This window comes from Malurus melanocephalus, unplaced genomic scaffold, assembly GCF_030028575.1.
Source record: "Malurus melanocephalus ecotype Western Australia unplaced genomic scaffold, MMel_1.1 scaffold_360, whole genome shotgun sequence".
Classification (NCBI taxonomy): Eukaryota; Metazoa; Chordata; class Aves; order Passeriformes; family Maluridae; genus Malurus; species Malurus melanocephalus.
Window position 1 is genome coordinate 394,751 of NW_026623592.1, and position 14,420 is coordinate 409,170.

A 14,420-nucleotide genomic window follows, 5' to 3' on the forward strand; every position below is an offset into this window, starting at 1 on the left:
GCTGCTCCTCCTCTTCCAAATGGAAACAGCAACTAATTCCCCTGCTAATATTTACCTGTGCTACGTGTCATTCTCCTCTCTGTCAGTCTATTCTCAGGGAAAAGTTAGAAAATGAAAAGGATCATGTTCTTCCTTTAGACATTTATTTATGAATAGAACGTTTTTAGACGCTTAAAATTAAGTCAGGGCGAGGTGTTTTTTTTGGGGGAAAGAGTGTTCTAGAGGCCTGAAATGAGATATTGAAGAGTGGAACAACTGCTGTGGGGGAGAAAAAATATGTCCACACGGATGCCATTACTACTGAACTCTTTTACTTCAGTCACACACAGAGCTTTCTACACTGACAGGTCTCAAATATTCATGCGATCAGATTTTATTGTCATCAACACTTAGGGGAGGTCGGTGGCAGAGTCACATGCAGGAGCATCCAGAAAAGCAGCACTGGAGAATCACGTGGGACAGTTCACACAAAGTCTACCACAGTCAGAGAACCAAATCCAGGGCGTTCCAGGGCTGTTCCCTGCTCTGCCAGGGACAGGAGGAGATCACAGAGTCCACCTTGGGGCTTCTTCAGCTCTACAAATGCCCACCAAGCTCTGCCCTTTTGGCATTAACTCAGAGCTGCACACATTCTCTGCTCCTGTCTCATTGATCAAGTCAGTCTTTGGACTGTAAAAAAATTACAAATAATGGATTTGCAGTTTTCTGCTTTACAAGTCACTAGAACAAGAAACAGTTGTCGACGTGTACACAACTTTATTTTAAGGACACAGCAATCACAATGACAGAAACAGAACCATTACTTTAATACTGTAAGCTTTCCTCTGGGAACCGACTTGCACACAGTTAGATCCGAAAGCATTTTGAAACAGTATCTTGGGGGGAAAACACAGCAAACCTTAAATATATTAACTTCAAACTTTATGTGCTTATCTCCTCCTTTTGGCAGCCGGTGGCAGTTAAAGCTTTTCGAAGTCGTGGCCACTTGAATTCATTGCCTCGGGGTGCATTACCCTTCCCATGAATAACACGGTGCCTGTGGAAAAAGGGGGCAGGGAGGGAGGGAGGCAAGATGTCAGAAACAGAATGAGAAGCTGAGGTTTATAAAAAAAAAAACAAACAACAAAAACCTCTAGAGCAGTGCTGGAGGGTTTTTATAGGGACAAAAGTCTCAGGATTTGGTACCAGGAAATGGCTCGAGAGCCCTGCTTGAAGACAGCAACCAAAGCTGAGTGCTTCTCTGGAGAGGAAGAGCAACCAACTGCATTTTTTTCAAAAGGTTTCCAACCTCAGATTTCTGAGTTAGTAACAGGCTTTGAGGCTTTGTTAGCCARCAAGGGCTCTGCAAGGTTAAGAACTGCCCCAAAGTGATCAGGTTCTACTCAGTCCTGATTTGAGCTTTTCTTTTTGGGGAGTTTTTTGGATATTGAGCAGCAGTAAAGGACAGATACCTTCCTGCAGATATATTTTTTGCCTAATGTTTCTACAACAGCAAGGATAATCAATTTATTATGGATAAAAAAACCCCAAGAGTTGGTATCCTGCCTTGTTGGCCTGGTTTCAGCTGGGATGGAGTTTATTTTCTTAGTACCTTGTTCAGTGCTGTGTTTTGAATAAAATCCCAGAAGTGGCTCTACCTAAGCAGAATAATCACCACTGCCACCTCAATGGGTTAGAAAACACTGATCCTGTGGTGGGAKCACAAACACAGAGCCCTAAAATACTCTGTGGGTGCACAGCAATATTTTATCATCCACTCATGCACATCATGACAGCAAATTACAAATATGAGACCAAGGAATTCCTTAATCCTCGTCCCTTTTGCTGGTGAGTGMTGCTCTCATCCCTCACCTTGGAGAGCACAACAGAATCATTCAGAGCTGCCATGTCCCTCCTTTATGCAAATCATATGGTACTGGGAGCAAATTTCACTGGTCTGACCACCAAGCTCTCAGGGAATGCAATGATTTCGGATATTCAGGGTGGTAACATTCTGTTCTTACAACAAAATCAGTGAATTTTTCTTCCCTGGGGTTTTTAATCATGCAGTTGTGAACGTTTTTCAGGGTTATGCTGGATTTTGGTGTTTTATTTGGAGAAAGATTGAGGGACATGGAAAAGGTGAGTTTTTCAATATTAGCTCTTAGAAGACAAACTGAGGAAAATCTGCAATACAAGCCCAGTTCATCGGTCAAACCACACAATTTCCCTTTGAACACTAGAAAAACTCATGAAAAACTCAGAAGAGCCTGCAATATTCTCACCTGTTCTTCTGTTCCTGACCAAAAAGAAGAAGGGATGRTCCACTATGACCTGGGGGTAGAGCACTGCCATTCTGCTGATGGCAATCATTCCTGCAGCAAACACAACACAAACATTTCATTCAACATCTCTSAACAGCAGAAACCTTTGTGTGATGGGCCACACTCAACTCCAAGCACCACCAAAAACCAGCAGGGAAATATGAACTGGAAATGGAAGAGATCTGCAGAGTAATTGCCTATTCTGGCTTTAAGAATGATTAACAATGCAGAGTGCTGCAATTTCCYGGGCTGAGGGAGCAGCAGATGAATTTTAAGCTGCAGAACCTTCAGAGGAGTTATGGGAGCTGCTCACTGATGGAAGGGAAGTGCAGTGCATGAACAGCACTGCTGACCTGTTTTACACAGCTCCCAGCCCCACTGGAGAGGGAAAGGGAACCCTTGATAAATATGCAAAAAATCAGTTTTCTGATTATCAAGGGAACCCTTGATAAATATGCAAAAATCATGGGCTGATCCCAAGGCTTTTGACTGAGAAAAATTTTAAAAATGTGGAGGCTGAAGGTAAAATTAACTGCAAATCAGGCAGAATTTGGCTCTCTTTGTTATTTTTATTTGGAGATGCTTGGATTTCTCCAGGACACTATTGTTTATWCCCAGGGTTTCATTCACTTTTAAATTTTCACTTTTTATGTTCATAAAGGAGCATGCCTGTAATCTCTGGGCATAATTCCACCCAGATCTGGCAAGTAATTCCCTTCCTCAAAGACTGGTGAAGAAGAGGCAATCAAAAACCACCTAATGGTACATATGGGCAATTAATGTAACTTATTTTCATGTGATAATGATGGAAACCAAGCACCTGCCCCCAGCAGTAACAGGGGACAGCTCTGGTTGTGCATTCAGCACTTCCCCCTCGTGTTTCTAAACATGAGCTTATTAAAATGCAGCTGCAACAACCCCTCATCTCCTCCTAATTCTCCTGGACCAAATGTCTCTGACCATCTCAATTAGCAGGTGAAAAATGATGAACGCTGAAGTTCCAGAAAGGAAACACAAATTGCAGTCTGTACTCTCCTGACAGAAAGAAAATAAACAACAACAGGTTTTTCACAGGATGCTCAAAATATTTTGTGAAGCACTCGTTAAAAAAGTGCCAACACTTTTAATTTCCAGAATTCTCTTCTGACAGCACTACTATGCTGGGTCTCCATGCTACCTTCTATTTAGCTTTCCTGGCTGTACAGCAAGYCAGTTGTAAAAAATTAATTAGCACAGAATAACCAGACATTTGATTTAATTCTGCTTTTCAGTCAGGTACCTGAGGCAGCAGCAGCTTCTGATCCTTCCTCATTAACTTCTAGAAATGCCTTGTGAAATGCCTTTGCAAGGTAAAGCTCCTTGTTATCTGCAGAGGAAAAGGGAACATATTTCAAGTGGCTCAACAACAAGATTGAAGCATTTAAAAAAAAACACCCAAAACACTGCCAAAACCCCAGCACCATCATCCAAAACCCCAACACTATCATCCACCTTCTACACCAGGTAGGGAARAGCTTTGTTGTATTAAAACACCTTCTGCCAATACCTTTTAACAGCACTATTTACCTCACTGAAATTTGTAGAGTTCTCCTACACCATGGATACTAAAATAGCTCAGGACTGCCCAGAGCACCAGTAGAGCAGAGAAGGTAAAAACAGTCCTTGGAACAAGATTATAAATACAATTAGTGGGGAAAAAGATTAAGACATTATAGGGAAATAATTAGACATGAAAGAAAAAAAAAAATCATTTCTGCACTAGGTACAACACAGACTTCCTGCAGGAAAATGAGGTCTTTTCTTTCTCCTTCTGTTATATTTATAAGAGGTTGAAGATACATATTTATTGCAAGAACCACCACAGAGCTGTTTATTTTTTGTTTGTTTGTTTGTTTTCCATCCTTCTTTGTCAGTATTTTAATTTCAGTCCAAGCCTGCTCCTGCTGAAGTCAGTGAATGTTTCATTGCTTTTTGTCAGAAGGATCAGCTCTATTGGATACTCAGCAGCTGCAATGCCAAAGAAAGCCAAAGCCACGAGGAGCAGCAGTTGGAGAAGTTTTTCCCCAGCAGATCTCATTTGCTGCTCCRTACACTGAGGAGAGTTAAAATTCCCAGTTCAGCTGCTTCACTTCAATCCCACCAAAAAAAGCCCCAAACCATCCTCACTGGGACTGGGAAATAAAATGTAAATGATGCTGCTGAAACTTGTACCAGCTCTAGACTCCAGTCCCACGTCCTCAGTGCTACCCTGAAAACTGGGATTGAGCTTCCACCCTGTTCCTTTAAAATATGGGATTTCATGCAGCACCTCCTTTAATATTAAATTCATTAATTTGTTCATGWTAAAGACATTTTGAGTTGACAGGAACACAAGTGCCACTGCAGGTGAGAGCAGCTCACTGCACCAGCTCTGTTCCTTCAAAAGAAGACAGAAAAAGCTCCACAGATGAAAACTCCAGCACAACTGACAAGAGAAAAATATCCTCTCACCCTTCTACCCTAAGCCAAGGTTTTATAGRCAGAATGCCTTTCTTCAGTGTAGTATGGATAGTTGTGATTGCTCTGGAGCAATTTCATTTTTTTTTCAGTGCTGCCAATCTCAAGGAACACCGAGCAAAGATCCCTGTGGTTAAGTTTTTCATGAGAGAARCACTTTCTATTTGTTTTCCATTTGTTGCCTTTCACTTCATTGGATGTCTTTGTCCTTGGATGATGAAAAGAGCAATTCCACAGCCCAAATTACCTTCTCCAGATTCTTCTCTTTATATTGTTACTATCGCATCCTTCTCATTCATCTCTCCCTGCAGTGAATGAATCTATTTTCATATGAAAGCATAATGTTGTCACTGAGAATTCAGGCAGCCTTTTCTTTGATCTGCTCTGTGATGCCCCCAGGATTATCCATCTTCCCTGGTGGCTTTCACAGGGGACAAGGTGGGGCTCACCTGAGCATCTCCCATCACATCAYTCCTCTCCAGGAGCTTCTTGGAATGCAGATTTTGAGAATAACCACCAGATTTTGAGAATAACCAGCGTGATTTGGTTGTTAACATTTCAGGGAAGTCCCTTGGTGGTTTGGTGTCAAAGTTTCAGCTTTGTGCAGGGCCCCAGGCTGACCTGGGGGTGAGTGGGAGGGAGCTGAAGCTGCCCCCTAATGAACACGACTCGCTTGGCATCACACCCCRTTTGTCACTGCTCTCCATATGGCTGCAAACTCCCACTCAGCTGCCAACTGGCTGCTCTGCAAGGCTCATTTTACAAAAAAAAAATATCATGTGGGTTTATTGGCTCTCCTGGCTTAGGCTGTCCCAGAAAAATTATATGGATGTCAGTCAAGACTTGCCAGAGCTATTTACTGGACTGATGCTCTTCTAAGTGCTGTGCACTGTGCAGGTAAGTCACTGAGATCACTTCATTGCTCACTGTCACACAGGTCACCTTGCATTAAAAGCAGCTGCTTTTAAGACTCCATAAAACAGGCAGAAATATTATAATCATCTGAAGGAGAAGGGGAGTTTTAGTATTGAAATTAGCTCAGTGCTAAGTCTTGAGCAGTGTCAAAACACTCAAGCAGTGAATTTATGCGCTGTGCAAAAGGATAAAATCCCAAATACCAGAGGTTGTTTCAAGATTATTTTGGACACGTGGTGGAATCAGATGCAAGTAAATCCTGTCAAAGTCTTTTCTGAAAGTGAGAGTCAGAACASAGGAGACCTGACAGCCAAACAGAAATGTCCTCCTACTCACCTGGGATAATTTCAAAGAACTTCATTTCTGCAAGGGAGTAACATTTGAGAAGTGTACCTGGATTAATACTTTCTCTTTGGTTGATTAGAATCCAGGCATTCCAGAAGGCAAAGCTGATCCTTCTGGCTCCATTTTTCAGATTAAGGGGAAAAAGCAAAAAAATTCTGAATATTGAAAAATAACCATGCAAAATTTGGTTCATATCCACTAAAAAAAATACAGAATTTTGTTGAGCCCACCGATGTCCTGGGTCTGACTGCAGGATTAGGGCTGCTGTTGAAATTGCAGGTGATTTTCCCTGCCAGCAATGCCAAAGCAACAGGAGAGGAGGAGGAGAGGCCTTTTAAACACACCTGAATTTCTCAAGAATCACTTCTGATTCAAGTTGATTTCTTGTCTTCCTAGATTAAATGTCCAGTTAAAGATTTTGTTGAAAAATCTGCATTTAAAGCTTTGTGAAGTGCCAGATTTTCCAGAGGGCTGACCCTGAGATGATGTAAACTTCACTTCCCTGCTACCCAATGCCCCACTCAGGTCCCTGCAAAAGCCACYTTTGAACAATTTGTCCTCATGACTTTTATTTTCCCTTCCTCCAGCYGTATTTCACATTATGAAAATTAGAAACAGGAAACATATTTTGTATTTTAATTACTTAATACTTCATTTTCACAGCGTCAGCAGTGGGGTTTTCACTAAAGGCATTACATCAAAATAATTTTTTTATTCTTAATTTACAAGTGACCTTTCCATACCCAGGTTAACTATCACCTTTTCAGTGAAGAGCAGAAAAAAATTACAGTAAAACTCAAGGATTTTCTCCATACACTGCTTTATACTTAAACAAGTTAATCTTTCAATGCACAGGAGTTAATTCACTCGTGCAGAACGTGGCATTTTGATTCTGTACAATTGTACAGCACAATTGTCAGAAATATAAAACTTTAAACAAATCATTAGTCACATGGATTAAGACACAAGCACGTGATTCTTCCTGCCAACCTCTTGGTAAATGGATGTCCCTGATATAGAAATGAATTTTACATGGAACTAAATAAGAGCCAGGTGCTGCCTTTGTGGCTCCCTGGGCATTTTCCAGTCTCCTTAGTGCTGTTGCTCAAGTAAATAATTTCCTATAAATAGACCAGAATATAGTGGGAAGCTGACTTTTCTTTGAGAAATGGAAGGTGTTTTTCTTCAGAAAAAATGCTATTTCTTTGAAAAGGAGTTTTCCTTTTATTTCTCYTCTTTTCATGTTAGCTAAAGCCAGCTTTTCCCAATTCCTCTGGAGAAGTGAAAAGTGGCAAAGCAGTGGAATAAACATGATGCACTATARAGAATATTTCAAACTTAGCAAAAATGAAAGGCTAAGAACATCACAAACATTCCTCTGGGAATTTGGGAGGAAAGATTGCCTTTTTTACCAGTGTTGTGACAAAGGCACAAAGGTGGGATTGTCCTGGTGACAGGCAAAGAAGAACAGGGATTTGTCATCAGCTAAGGATCTACCTGCATGGCTGGAGAGCTAAAAAAACCCAAAAATCACACAGATGGCAGTGTGCCACTGCAATACAGAGCAGATGTGACTGCTTTGGATCCCTGGAAATGCTCAGGACCAGGTTGGATGGGGCTTGGAGCACCCTGGAATAGTGCAATGTGTCCCTGYCCATGGCAGGGTGGATGAGCTTTAAGRTCTCCTCAAACCCAAACCATTCTGGGATTCCATCAACACCTTTAAGAGGTATTAAAAGCATAAATATCTCATTTCCACGTGGATTTTTAAAGGTATTGGATATTTCAGCTTCAAAAAATTGAAGTATTGACAACATACTGCAACAAGCAGGTGGCATTTGGGACTAAACTGCTTTTATCTCCAAACTCTTCCTTCCTGTGCTGCTTCCAGAGATTTGGAGAAAGGAACTCTTAGTGTTCCTGCAGCCAGGAGACACAGGATGACCCCCAWGGGATGTGAATTCTGCTCTGAAATACTCAGATTGAAATGAAAAATTTCAGTGAAAGGTGAAAAATGCATTTCTGCATCTACCAGGAGAGACAAGACAAGAAGCTCTTACCAGACATGGCAGTGAGGTCAGCACTGCTGCTGAACAGCTCTGTAATTCCCAGACCTCTCCAGACATCCTTCAGATCAATTTCCTGTTCTACTGTGAACCTGCAGAATGGAAGAGAAAATTACAGAAAGCCAGATGTAAGCACTACTTACTGTTATTAGAAGATTAAATTTTCTAGGTGAAAACACCGAGATAAATAATGCAAAGTAGGAGACCCAGTGCTRGTGACACCTTCCCAAAAATGCTTATAAACAAATGAGTTTACTCACAGCTGGATTTTTTTTTTTCTAATACAGAAGCAATCAAAAATATGCTAATGGTACGTGCAGCCCCTGCCCATAAAACTGCAGTGCAAAATTATGCAGCAGCTAATGGAAATGCTTACTTTTTACACAAGAGGTTTTCTCTAAAACCTGAATTTAATTGTACAGATACCAGAGCAGAATATCAAATGAGGCAGAGGACAGCAGAACTTCCCAGAGAGCTGCTGGCAAAGGAGGAAAAGATATTTCATTTTCACTTTGATAGGATAAGCGAAGACCAGCAGCTATGAATATGAAGTATTTCTAATTCAGCTCTAATTAGTGTGGTGGCACAATTGTAATTGGGTTTTGATTGTGAGTAAAGAGCAGGGAAAACAAACAATTGTCAGTGTAAATTTAGTGAGTATAACCTGGCCAGAGCCTTKTTCTAGGCTGGGTCAGTGTGTTGGAAGGACAAACTGAGATCCATCCTGAGGGMAAAATTTGGGGCAAAAGATTGTTCCTTTTACAGACATTCTCAAACCTTATAAAAGCTATGCCTGGTGTCAGCAAGACAAAAAAAAAGATCTTTTTGTGTGGCCTGAAAGAGACTGGACAGCAGGAGAAACACAGAAATGTGGCAGAAAATAATAATAATGGCAGCCCCAAGCAGAAAATACCAGACAAACAACGAGGCTGATGATAAATGCTCGTTAGGGGTGAGTGATGGGTGCTCTGGAGAACACTCAATGAATGATCAGTGATTTAAAAATGCTGACAGTGACTGGCTGGAACTGTCCAACACAAACATGGTCTGGAGGATGCTGCTCTGGTTTCTGCAGCCACTGAGTCAAACACAGTCACACCTCAGGCCTTGGGGATGGGGCAAAGAAATGCTAAAACCAAATAAAATAAAACATTCTTCTGTGCAATCTCCTTTTTTAGGATTAAACTTCCCCAACTCCATGGAAGAAGAACATGTTCTGTTCAGCTGAAAGCCTGAGAGCTCTGATGGAGAGCTGAGATGTCCAACACCTTGGCATGCACCAGCCTTGGCAGCTCGAAAAAGAATTATTTGGACATCAAAATAAAACTGGAGAAGAGTCAAGTGGACCTTCCTCACTTTACACAAACCTGAAAAACATCCAGTACATAATCTACTTGCATAATGAACTTATAAATGCCACTAGAAGCCAAAAACCTGTGGTGGAATGGATATTATCCAGAATTATCATTATCCAGAGAAGGATTTTTGGACTTGAAATAAGATCTGGAGATAGCTCAGGACTGATAAATCACTTGTGGCATCATCAGCATTCATGTGCCCTGTCCAGAACAATTCCAGGAGCTGCATGGAATAAAACCACAGGAACTGATTCTTGTGATTTTATTGCCTTGGAAGTTTTCAAAAGAATCAGAACAGACCAACAAAGATTTACTGGAAGGAGCTTCTGATGTTGTTCTGCCATAATCTGCATCAGTTACTGTGGTAACAAGTCTAAAAGTTGCTCATTCAATCAATTTCCCTGACTTTTAGGCTCCAAGACTAAAACCAGTTTTACTCTCTCAACACACTTGTAAAACGTGTCCAGATCTATTTTAGAGACTTTGGTAAAAACCAAAAAAAAGGTGAATCAAGACTTGATTCCCAGTGCTGGAGTTAGTATAGCCCAGTGCAGAGGTCCTGTCTGTCAGGGAGAATAAACTCAAAAATATTTCCCTCTGTATTCTACTTACATTAAAACAATGTGAAAACCCTTTCCAACTGTGCCTACTTTACAGAGRAGGCAAATTAATGTTAAAATGCATTTTATAAAAATTTCTGTGCTGTCTACTTTMCTTTTTGGCTTTTATTTCACCTCAACATTAAATGCATCGAGCTTTCAACACAATTTAGGAGCAATCAGTGTCAAATTAGTAAGGAATATCAGGACAGAAAGCAGCAAGTAAACTTTGAGGTAAAAAATAAAGAGAAATGACTGCAAAAAAGGCATCTTTTTCCATCTGTAGAGTTAGACACAAATGGAAATCAGGTGGGTTTAAGTCTCTGGACCATTCGACAGCAACCACACATCTGCTCAGCGAGGGATCGTGACCCAGAAAGCAACTGTGGCACAGGATGCTCCTGCATACTGAGCAGGGGGAAGGGAGAAAATAAACCTGGAAAACCTCAGCTGAATGTGGATCTGAGGAAAGGGAAAGCAAACTGATGGTTAGATTGCAAAAACACCGATGGGAAGGATGGCAGCAGAAACCAGAGACAGAGGATCTGTCCCTTTGGAACCTCTGGAAAGGCAAACACTGAGCAGGGGATGAGTGCAGGGCTGTCCAACCCCTGCACAGGTGAGTTCCTGCTTTTTATGACAAACAGAGCAGTGCAAAAACACCACATCAGCTGTACAAATATCAAACGATCCCTTTATGAAAACAAAAATGAATTAAATCCCTTCTGTGCTGGTGGAGTTTTGTCCTGTGGTAAAACCCCACTCCAGACAGCATCTCCCTCCTTTCTCCCACGCTCTGAAAAGCAGTGAGAGTTMCAGATCAATTATTAATGAGATTTCCAATATTTCAGCTGGCACCAGAACCAGCCTCTCCTCCAAAGCAACAGGGCTGCCTCGCACTTGCAAATTTAATTTCAGGCTCTGCAGTCCGACATAAACATTCAGCAGGAGAGATCCCTCAGTCAGATTTGGATTCCTGTGCGCTCCTCACCGACAGTGATGATGGTGTTCAAAATCAAAGCTGACAATCTGGAACACAGAGCTGACATCCCATCTCATTTCCCACACATCTGCTGCACCTCCAGACTTTGGGAACGCTGAGCTACACCGTGCTACCCCTGACACTTGGTTATTTGCACTGTTTGTTGCATATCACCAAGCAGATGGTCGTATTTTATTTCCCCCACGATCTTTTAGGTGTTCCTGGTGCTAAAAATATTCTGCAAAACCAATTTAAATACTTCAGTATCAAAAAATCAGGGAATAGTAGCAACTGAGAGCTTTAAAAGCCACAAAGGGAAGCCTGAGAAASAGACACTGAAGATTAGATGGAGAAACCAGCAAACAATTCTCTGGAGATTTTAGCAGAGAATCAGGACAYATAATGAAATTTAGAACTTAGCATTAGAATAAAATGATGCATTTATGTCACTGACATTCTGTAGTTATGCATTAACATTCCACATCGGGCCATCCTTCTTCTGTTTTAGAGCCTTTTGAGATAGAAGATGAACACATCATTTTTTCCTATGGTGCCATGCAACCCCTGAAACACTGAATTCTCTGTGAATTTTAGATGCTCAGGATCCACAGAGCCAAGGAGGATGAGGGTACAGGGTCTAGTCATACAGGAGCAGGGAACCAGAGCCTGCAGTGATTCATCCCAAATGCCATCATTTCAGAAATTCCTACGGGTTCTGAGTGAGCCAAGGCAAGAAAATTCCAATTTTCAGAACTGATTCTAATGGATGGAACTGTGCAGAAGGAAAGGCAGACAGAGGAATGGCTGYACATCAATATTCCTGCTTGCAGGAAGGGCCCTGGGGACTGAAGCAGTGTTTTCACCCAGCTCCAGTGCYGAGCTGCCAGCTGCTATCAATTCCTGCATTCCAGCTGGAATTTCAGCCAGGTTGTCCCGAGGTGCTAGAAGCAGCTTCCAGGATTTAATATCCTGAAAACAAATAAGGGACCAAAAAAACCCCAATAACAGCAAAATCATCCAAAATCCCCCATTGGGCTGCTCTGAGCAGGGGAAGCCAGGCAGGTTGTGGGTCTTTCTCTGGCAAAATCCTTTTTCCAGGGTTAAATCCACAGGAGTTGGGTGGGAATGTATCCCAGCAGTGGGATAATTCTGTGCCTCTGCTGTACCTCAAGGACAATCAGCACTGGTCCATTCCTCATGGAATGGGGACTTGAGACAGCAGGCTCAAAAGTGCAACCAGAATGCTCCAGGGTTTTTTTTTCATTTGGGTTTGGATGGGTTTTTTTTTGTTTTGTAGAGGGTTTTTAAGTGTTTTTGGTGTTCGTTTTTTCTTCCAGAGGAAATAACCCTCAGCTAACACCACTTTTCATTTCAACACCATCTAAAGATTTTGAAGATACTTTGAATGCACAAAAAAAAGCAAGAAGGTTTTTACAGAGATCTGGGCACACTGGAACAATCCTTAAAAGGAAATCTGCAAACTGTAACACCACTATTAGGTACCAGTTCCTCCCATGCTCTTCAAGTAATTTATGTTGGAGAGACAGCTTTGTAAATTAGATTCATGGTCTGTTTCACTCCTAGGCAAAAAGTGGATTAAAATGTTGATCATTTTAGTCTGGGTTAAGCTGGAAACAATGATTTGGAAATGAAAATGAGGAAGTATAATTTAACAATTCTGTACAAATCTCTCCTTTGCCATTAAGAGGAATAACACACAATTTCATKTGCACACAGATAATGCAGACAGAAATTGCAAAGTTGTGATTAACTCTGCTTTGGCAAGTCATTCAGTCCTATTACAAATGTATAAGTTTAAAAAATGTTCACTTTATAACTGGCTAGCATCTTTCAAGATATAAAAATTTAATTCTATTCCACTGCTGCTTTCAATTTCTCAGTGGACAGAGCCTGGAGGCCACATTTCATAACACGCTTTTCTGAGTCACAGCATCAAATATTTATGAAGTGTTTATTTAGAGCATTGACAAAATCCTGTAGATCACCTCTGAATCCCTAATGGAAATCCAACACCTTGGGAGCATGCAATTAATCTCTGGATTTTTTGTAAGGAGGCTGTGGTATTCCCACACAGAATTCCAAGCTCAGGATGGTTCTCTTTCATAATCTGGAAATACTGAAGGTGATTGGCACCTGTAGCCTGAATTTGCAGGTGTTTATCCCATCTTTTGAGGTTCTTGGATAAGAACCAAGCAGCCTGAGGGCAGAATAAATAAGGACATTTTATGATCACACAAACCCCAGGCCTCAACTTCCCTTCTGAGAACCTGGAGTCTCTGCAAACAAAACCCCAAATCACCTGTAYAAACTGAATCCAAGCCACAAATATAATTAATCTGTTTTCAATGCCATTTGTGTATTTAGATACCCAAGATTCTTAAATATGGAAGCTGCTTTTCACAGATTTTCTYCATAATCAATAGACATCTATTGTGAATCTCCCACTCCAGAAATTCTTGGAGAGAAGATGCCCAACTTCATCACTTGATGCYCAGGATGCTGTCCCAGGTATAAAAGGAAAGCTGAAGGATGGAAGAATCCTCAGATTTTTCTTATTAACATCTAGGTAAGGTTTTTGCAGGAAAAGCAGCCTCAGAGAAAACTCCCCTCCCACGGGTCTTAGTGAGACCCCTGGGACCTGCAGCTCCAAGACAAAACAAGAAAACAAATCCCAGGAACAGCAGGTTCAGTTTGTACAAAACCTGCAATGCAGCTCTTTGCTGCTCTTCCTGCTTCTTCAAAGGAACTGTGACTTAAAATAAGAGAGAAASTCTTACCCTGGGGAGTGAAAAACAGCCCTAAAACGCTGCTGGTCCCTCACCACTCTGCCTTTAAAGCTTTACAGAGAAGTGGATTCCATCTCAATTTGGAATCAGGGCACGCTGACAGCACCAGTCCATCTCAACCTAATTTATCCTGGCCAGTCTTGTTTATTGTGCTCAGCTGCAGTCAGCTCCTGGTCTCTGCTTTGGAAAGGAAGCTGATGGACTGCAGGGAGCCTTAACCTGCAAAATGTAACAAGCTCACATCTCCAAGTCACCTGAAAAACAAGAACTGCTTTAATGATTAAAGGATTCGCTTGAGTTTATTTTTTCTGCTGCCATGTACTCACAGTGCCACAAAAATAGAATCAGAAGCAATTCCTTTTGAAGATGGGCCCTATTGTTACATGAACACTTCCATGAAATCATTATGAATCACTTGAAGGACAGCAGGATCCTGCTGTACATCATTAGTGACATTTAGTAGTAAACAACTCAGCTACCAAGTCAGGCAGAGCACAAGCGTGAAAAATATCTGAAGGTGGAGAAGCAGAATTCCAGGAAAGATCCTAA

General features: G+C 41.4%; 1 protein-coding gene across 1 annotated transcript in view; it reads right to left on the reverse strand.

Moving 5' to 3' along the window:
- Positions 1-214: 214 nt before the first annotated feature.
- SERPINI1 (serpin family I member 1) overlaps positions 215-14,420 on the reverse strand; it is a 42,712-nt gene continuing 28,506 nt past the window's right edge. Inside the window, exons 6-9 of the mRNA XM_057378468.1 lie at positions 8,120-8,217; positions 3,583-3,669; positions 2,265-2,354; positions 215-1,036 (exon numbers count right to left, since the gene is read on the reverse strand). Of these exons, the coding sequence (XP_057234451.1) occupies positions 960-1,036; positions 2,265-2,354; positions 3,583-3,669; positions 8,120-8,217 (352 nt within the window). The 3' untranslated portion in view covers positions 215-959. The remainder of the gene's footprint in view (positions 1,037-2,264; positions 2,355-3,582; positions 3,670-8,119; positions 8,218-14,420) is intronic.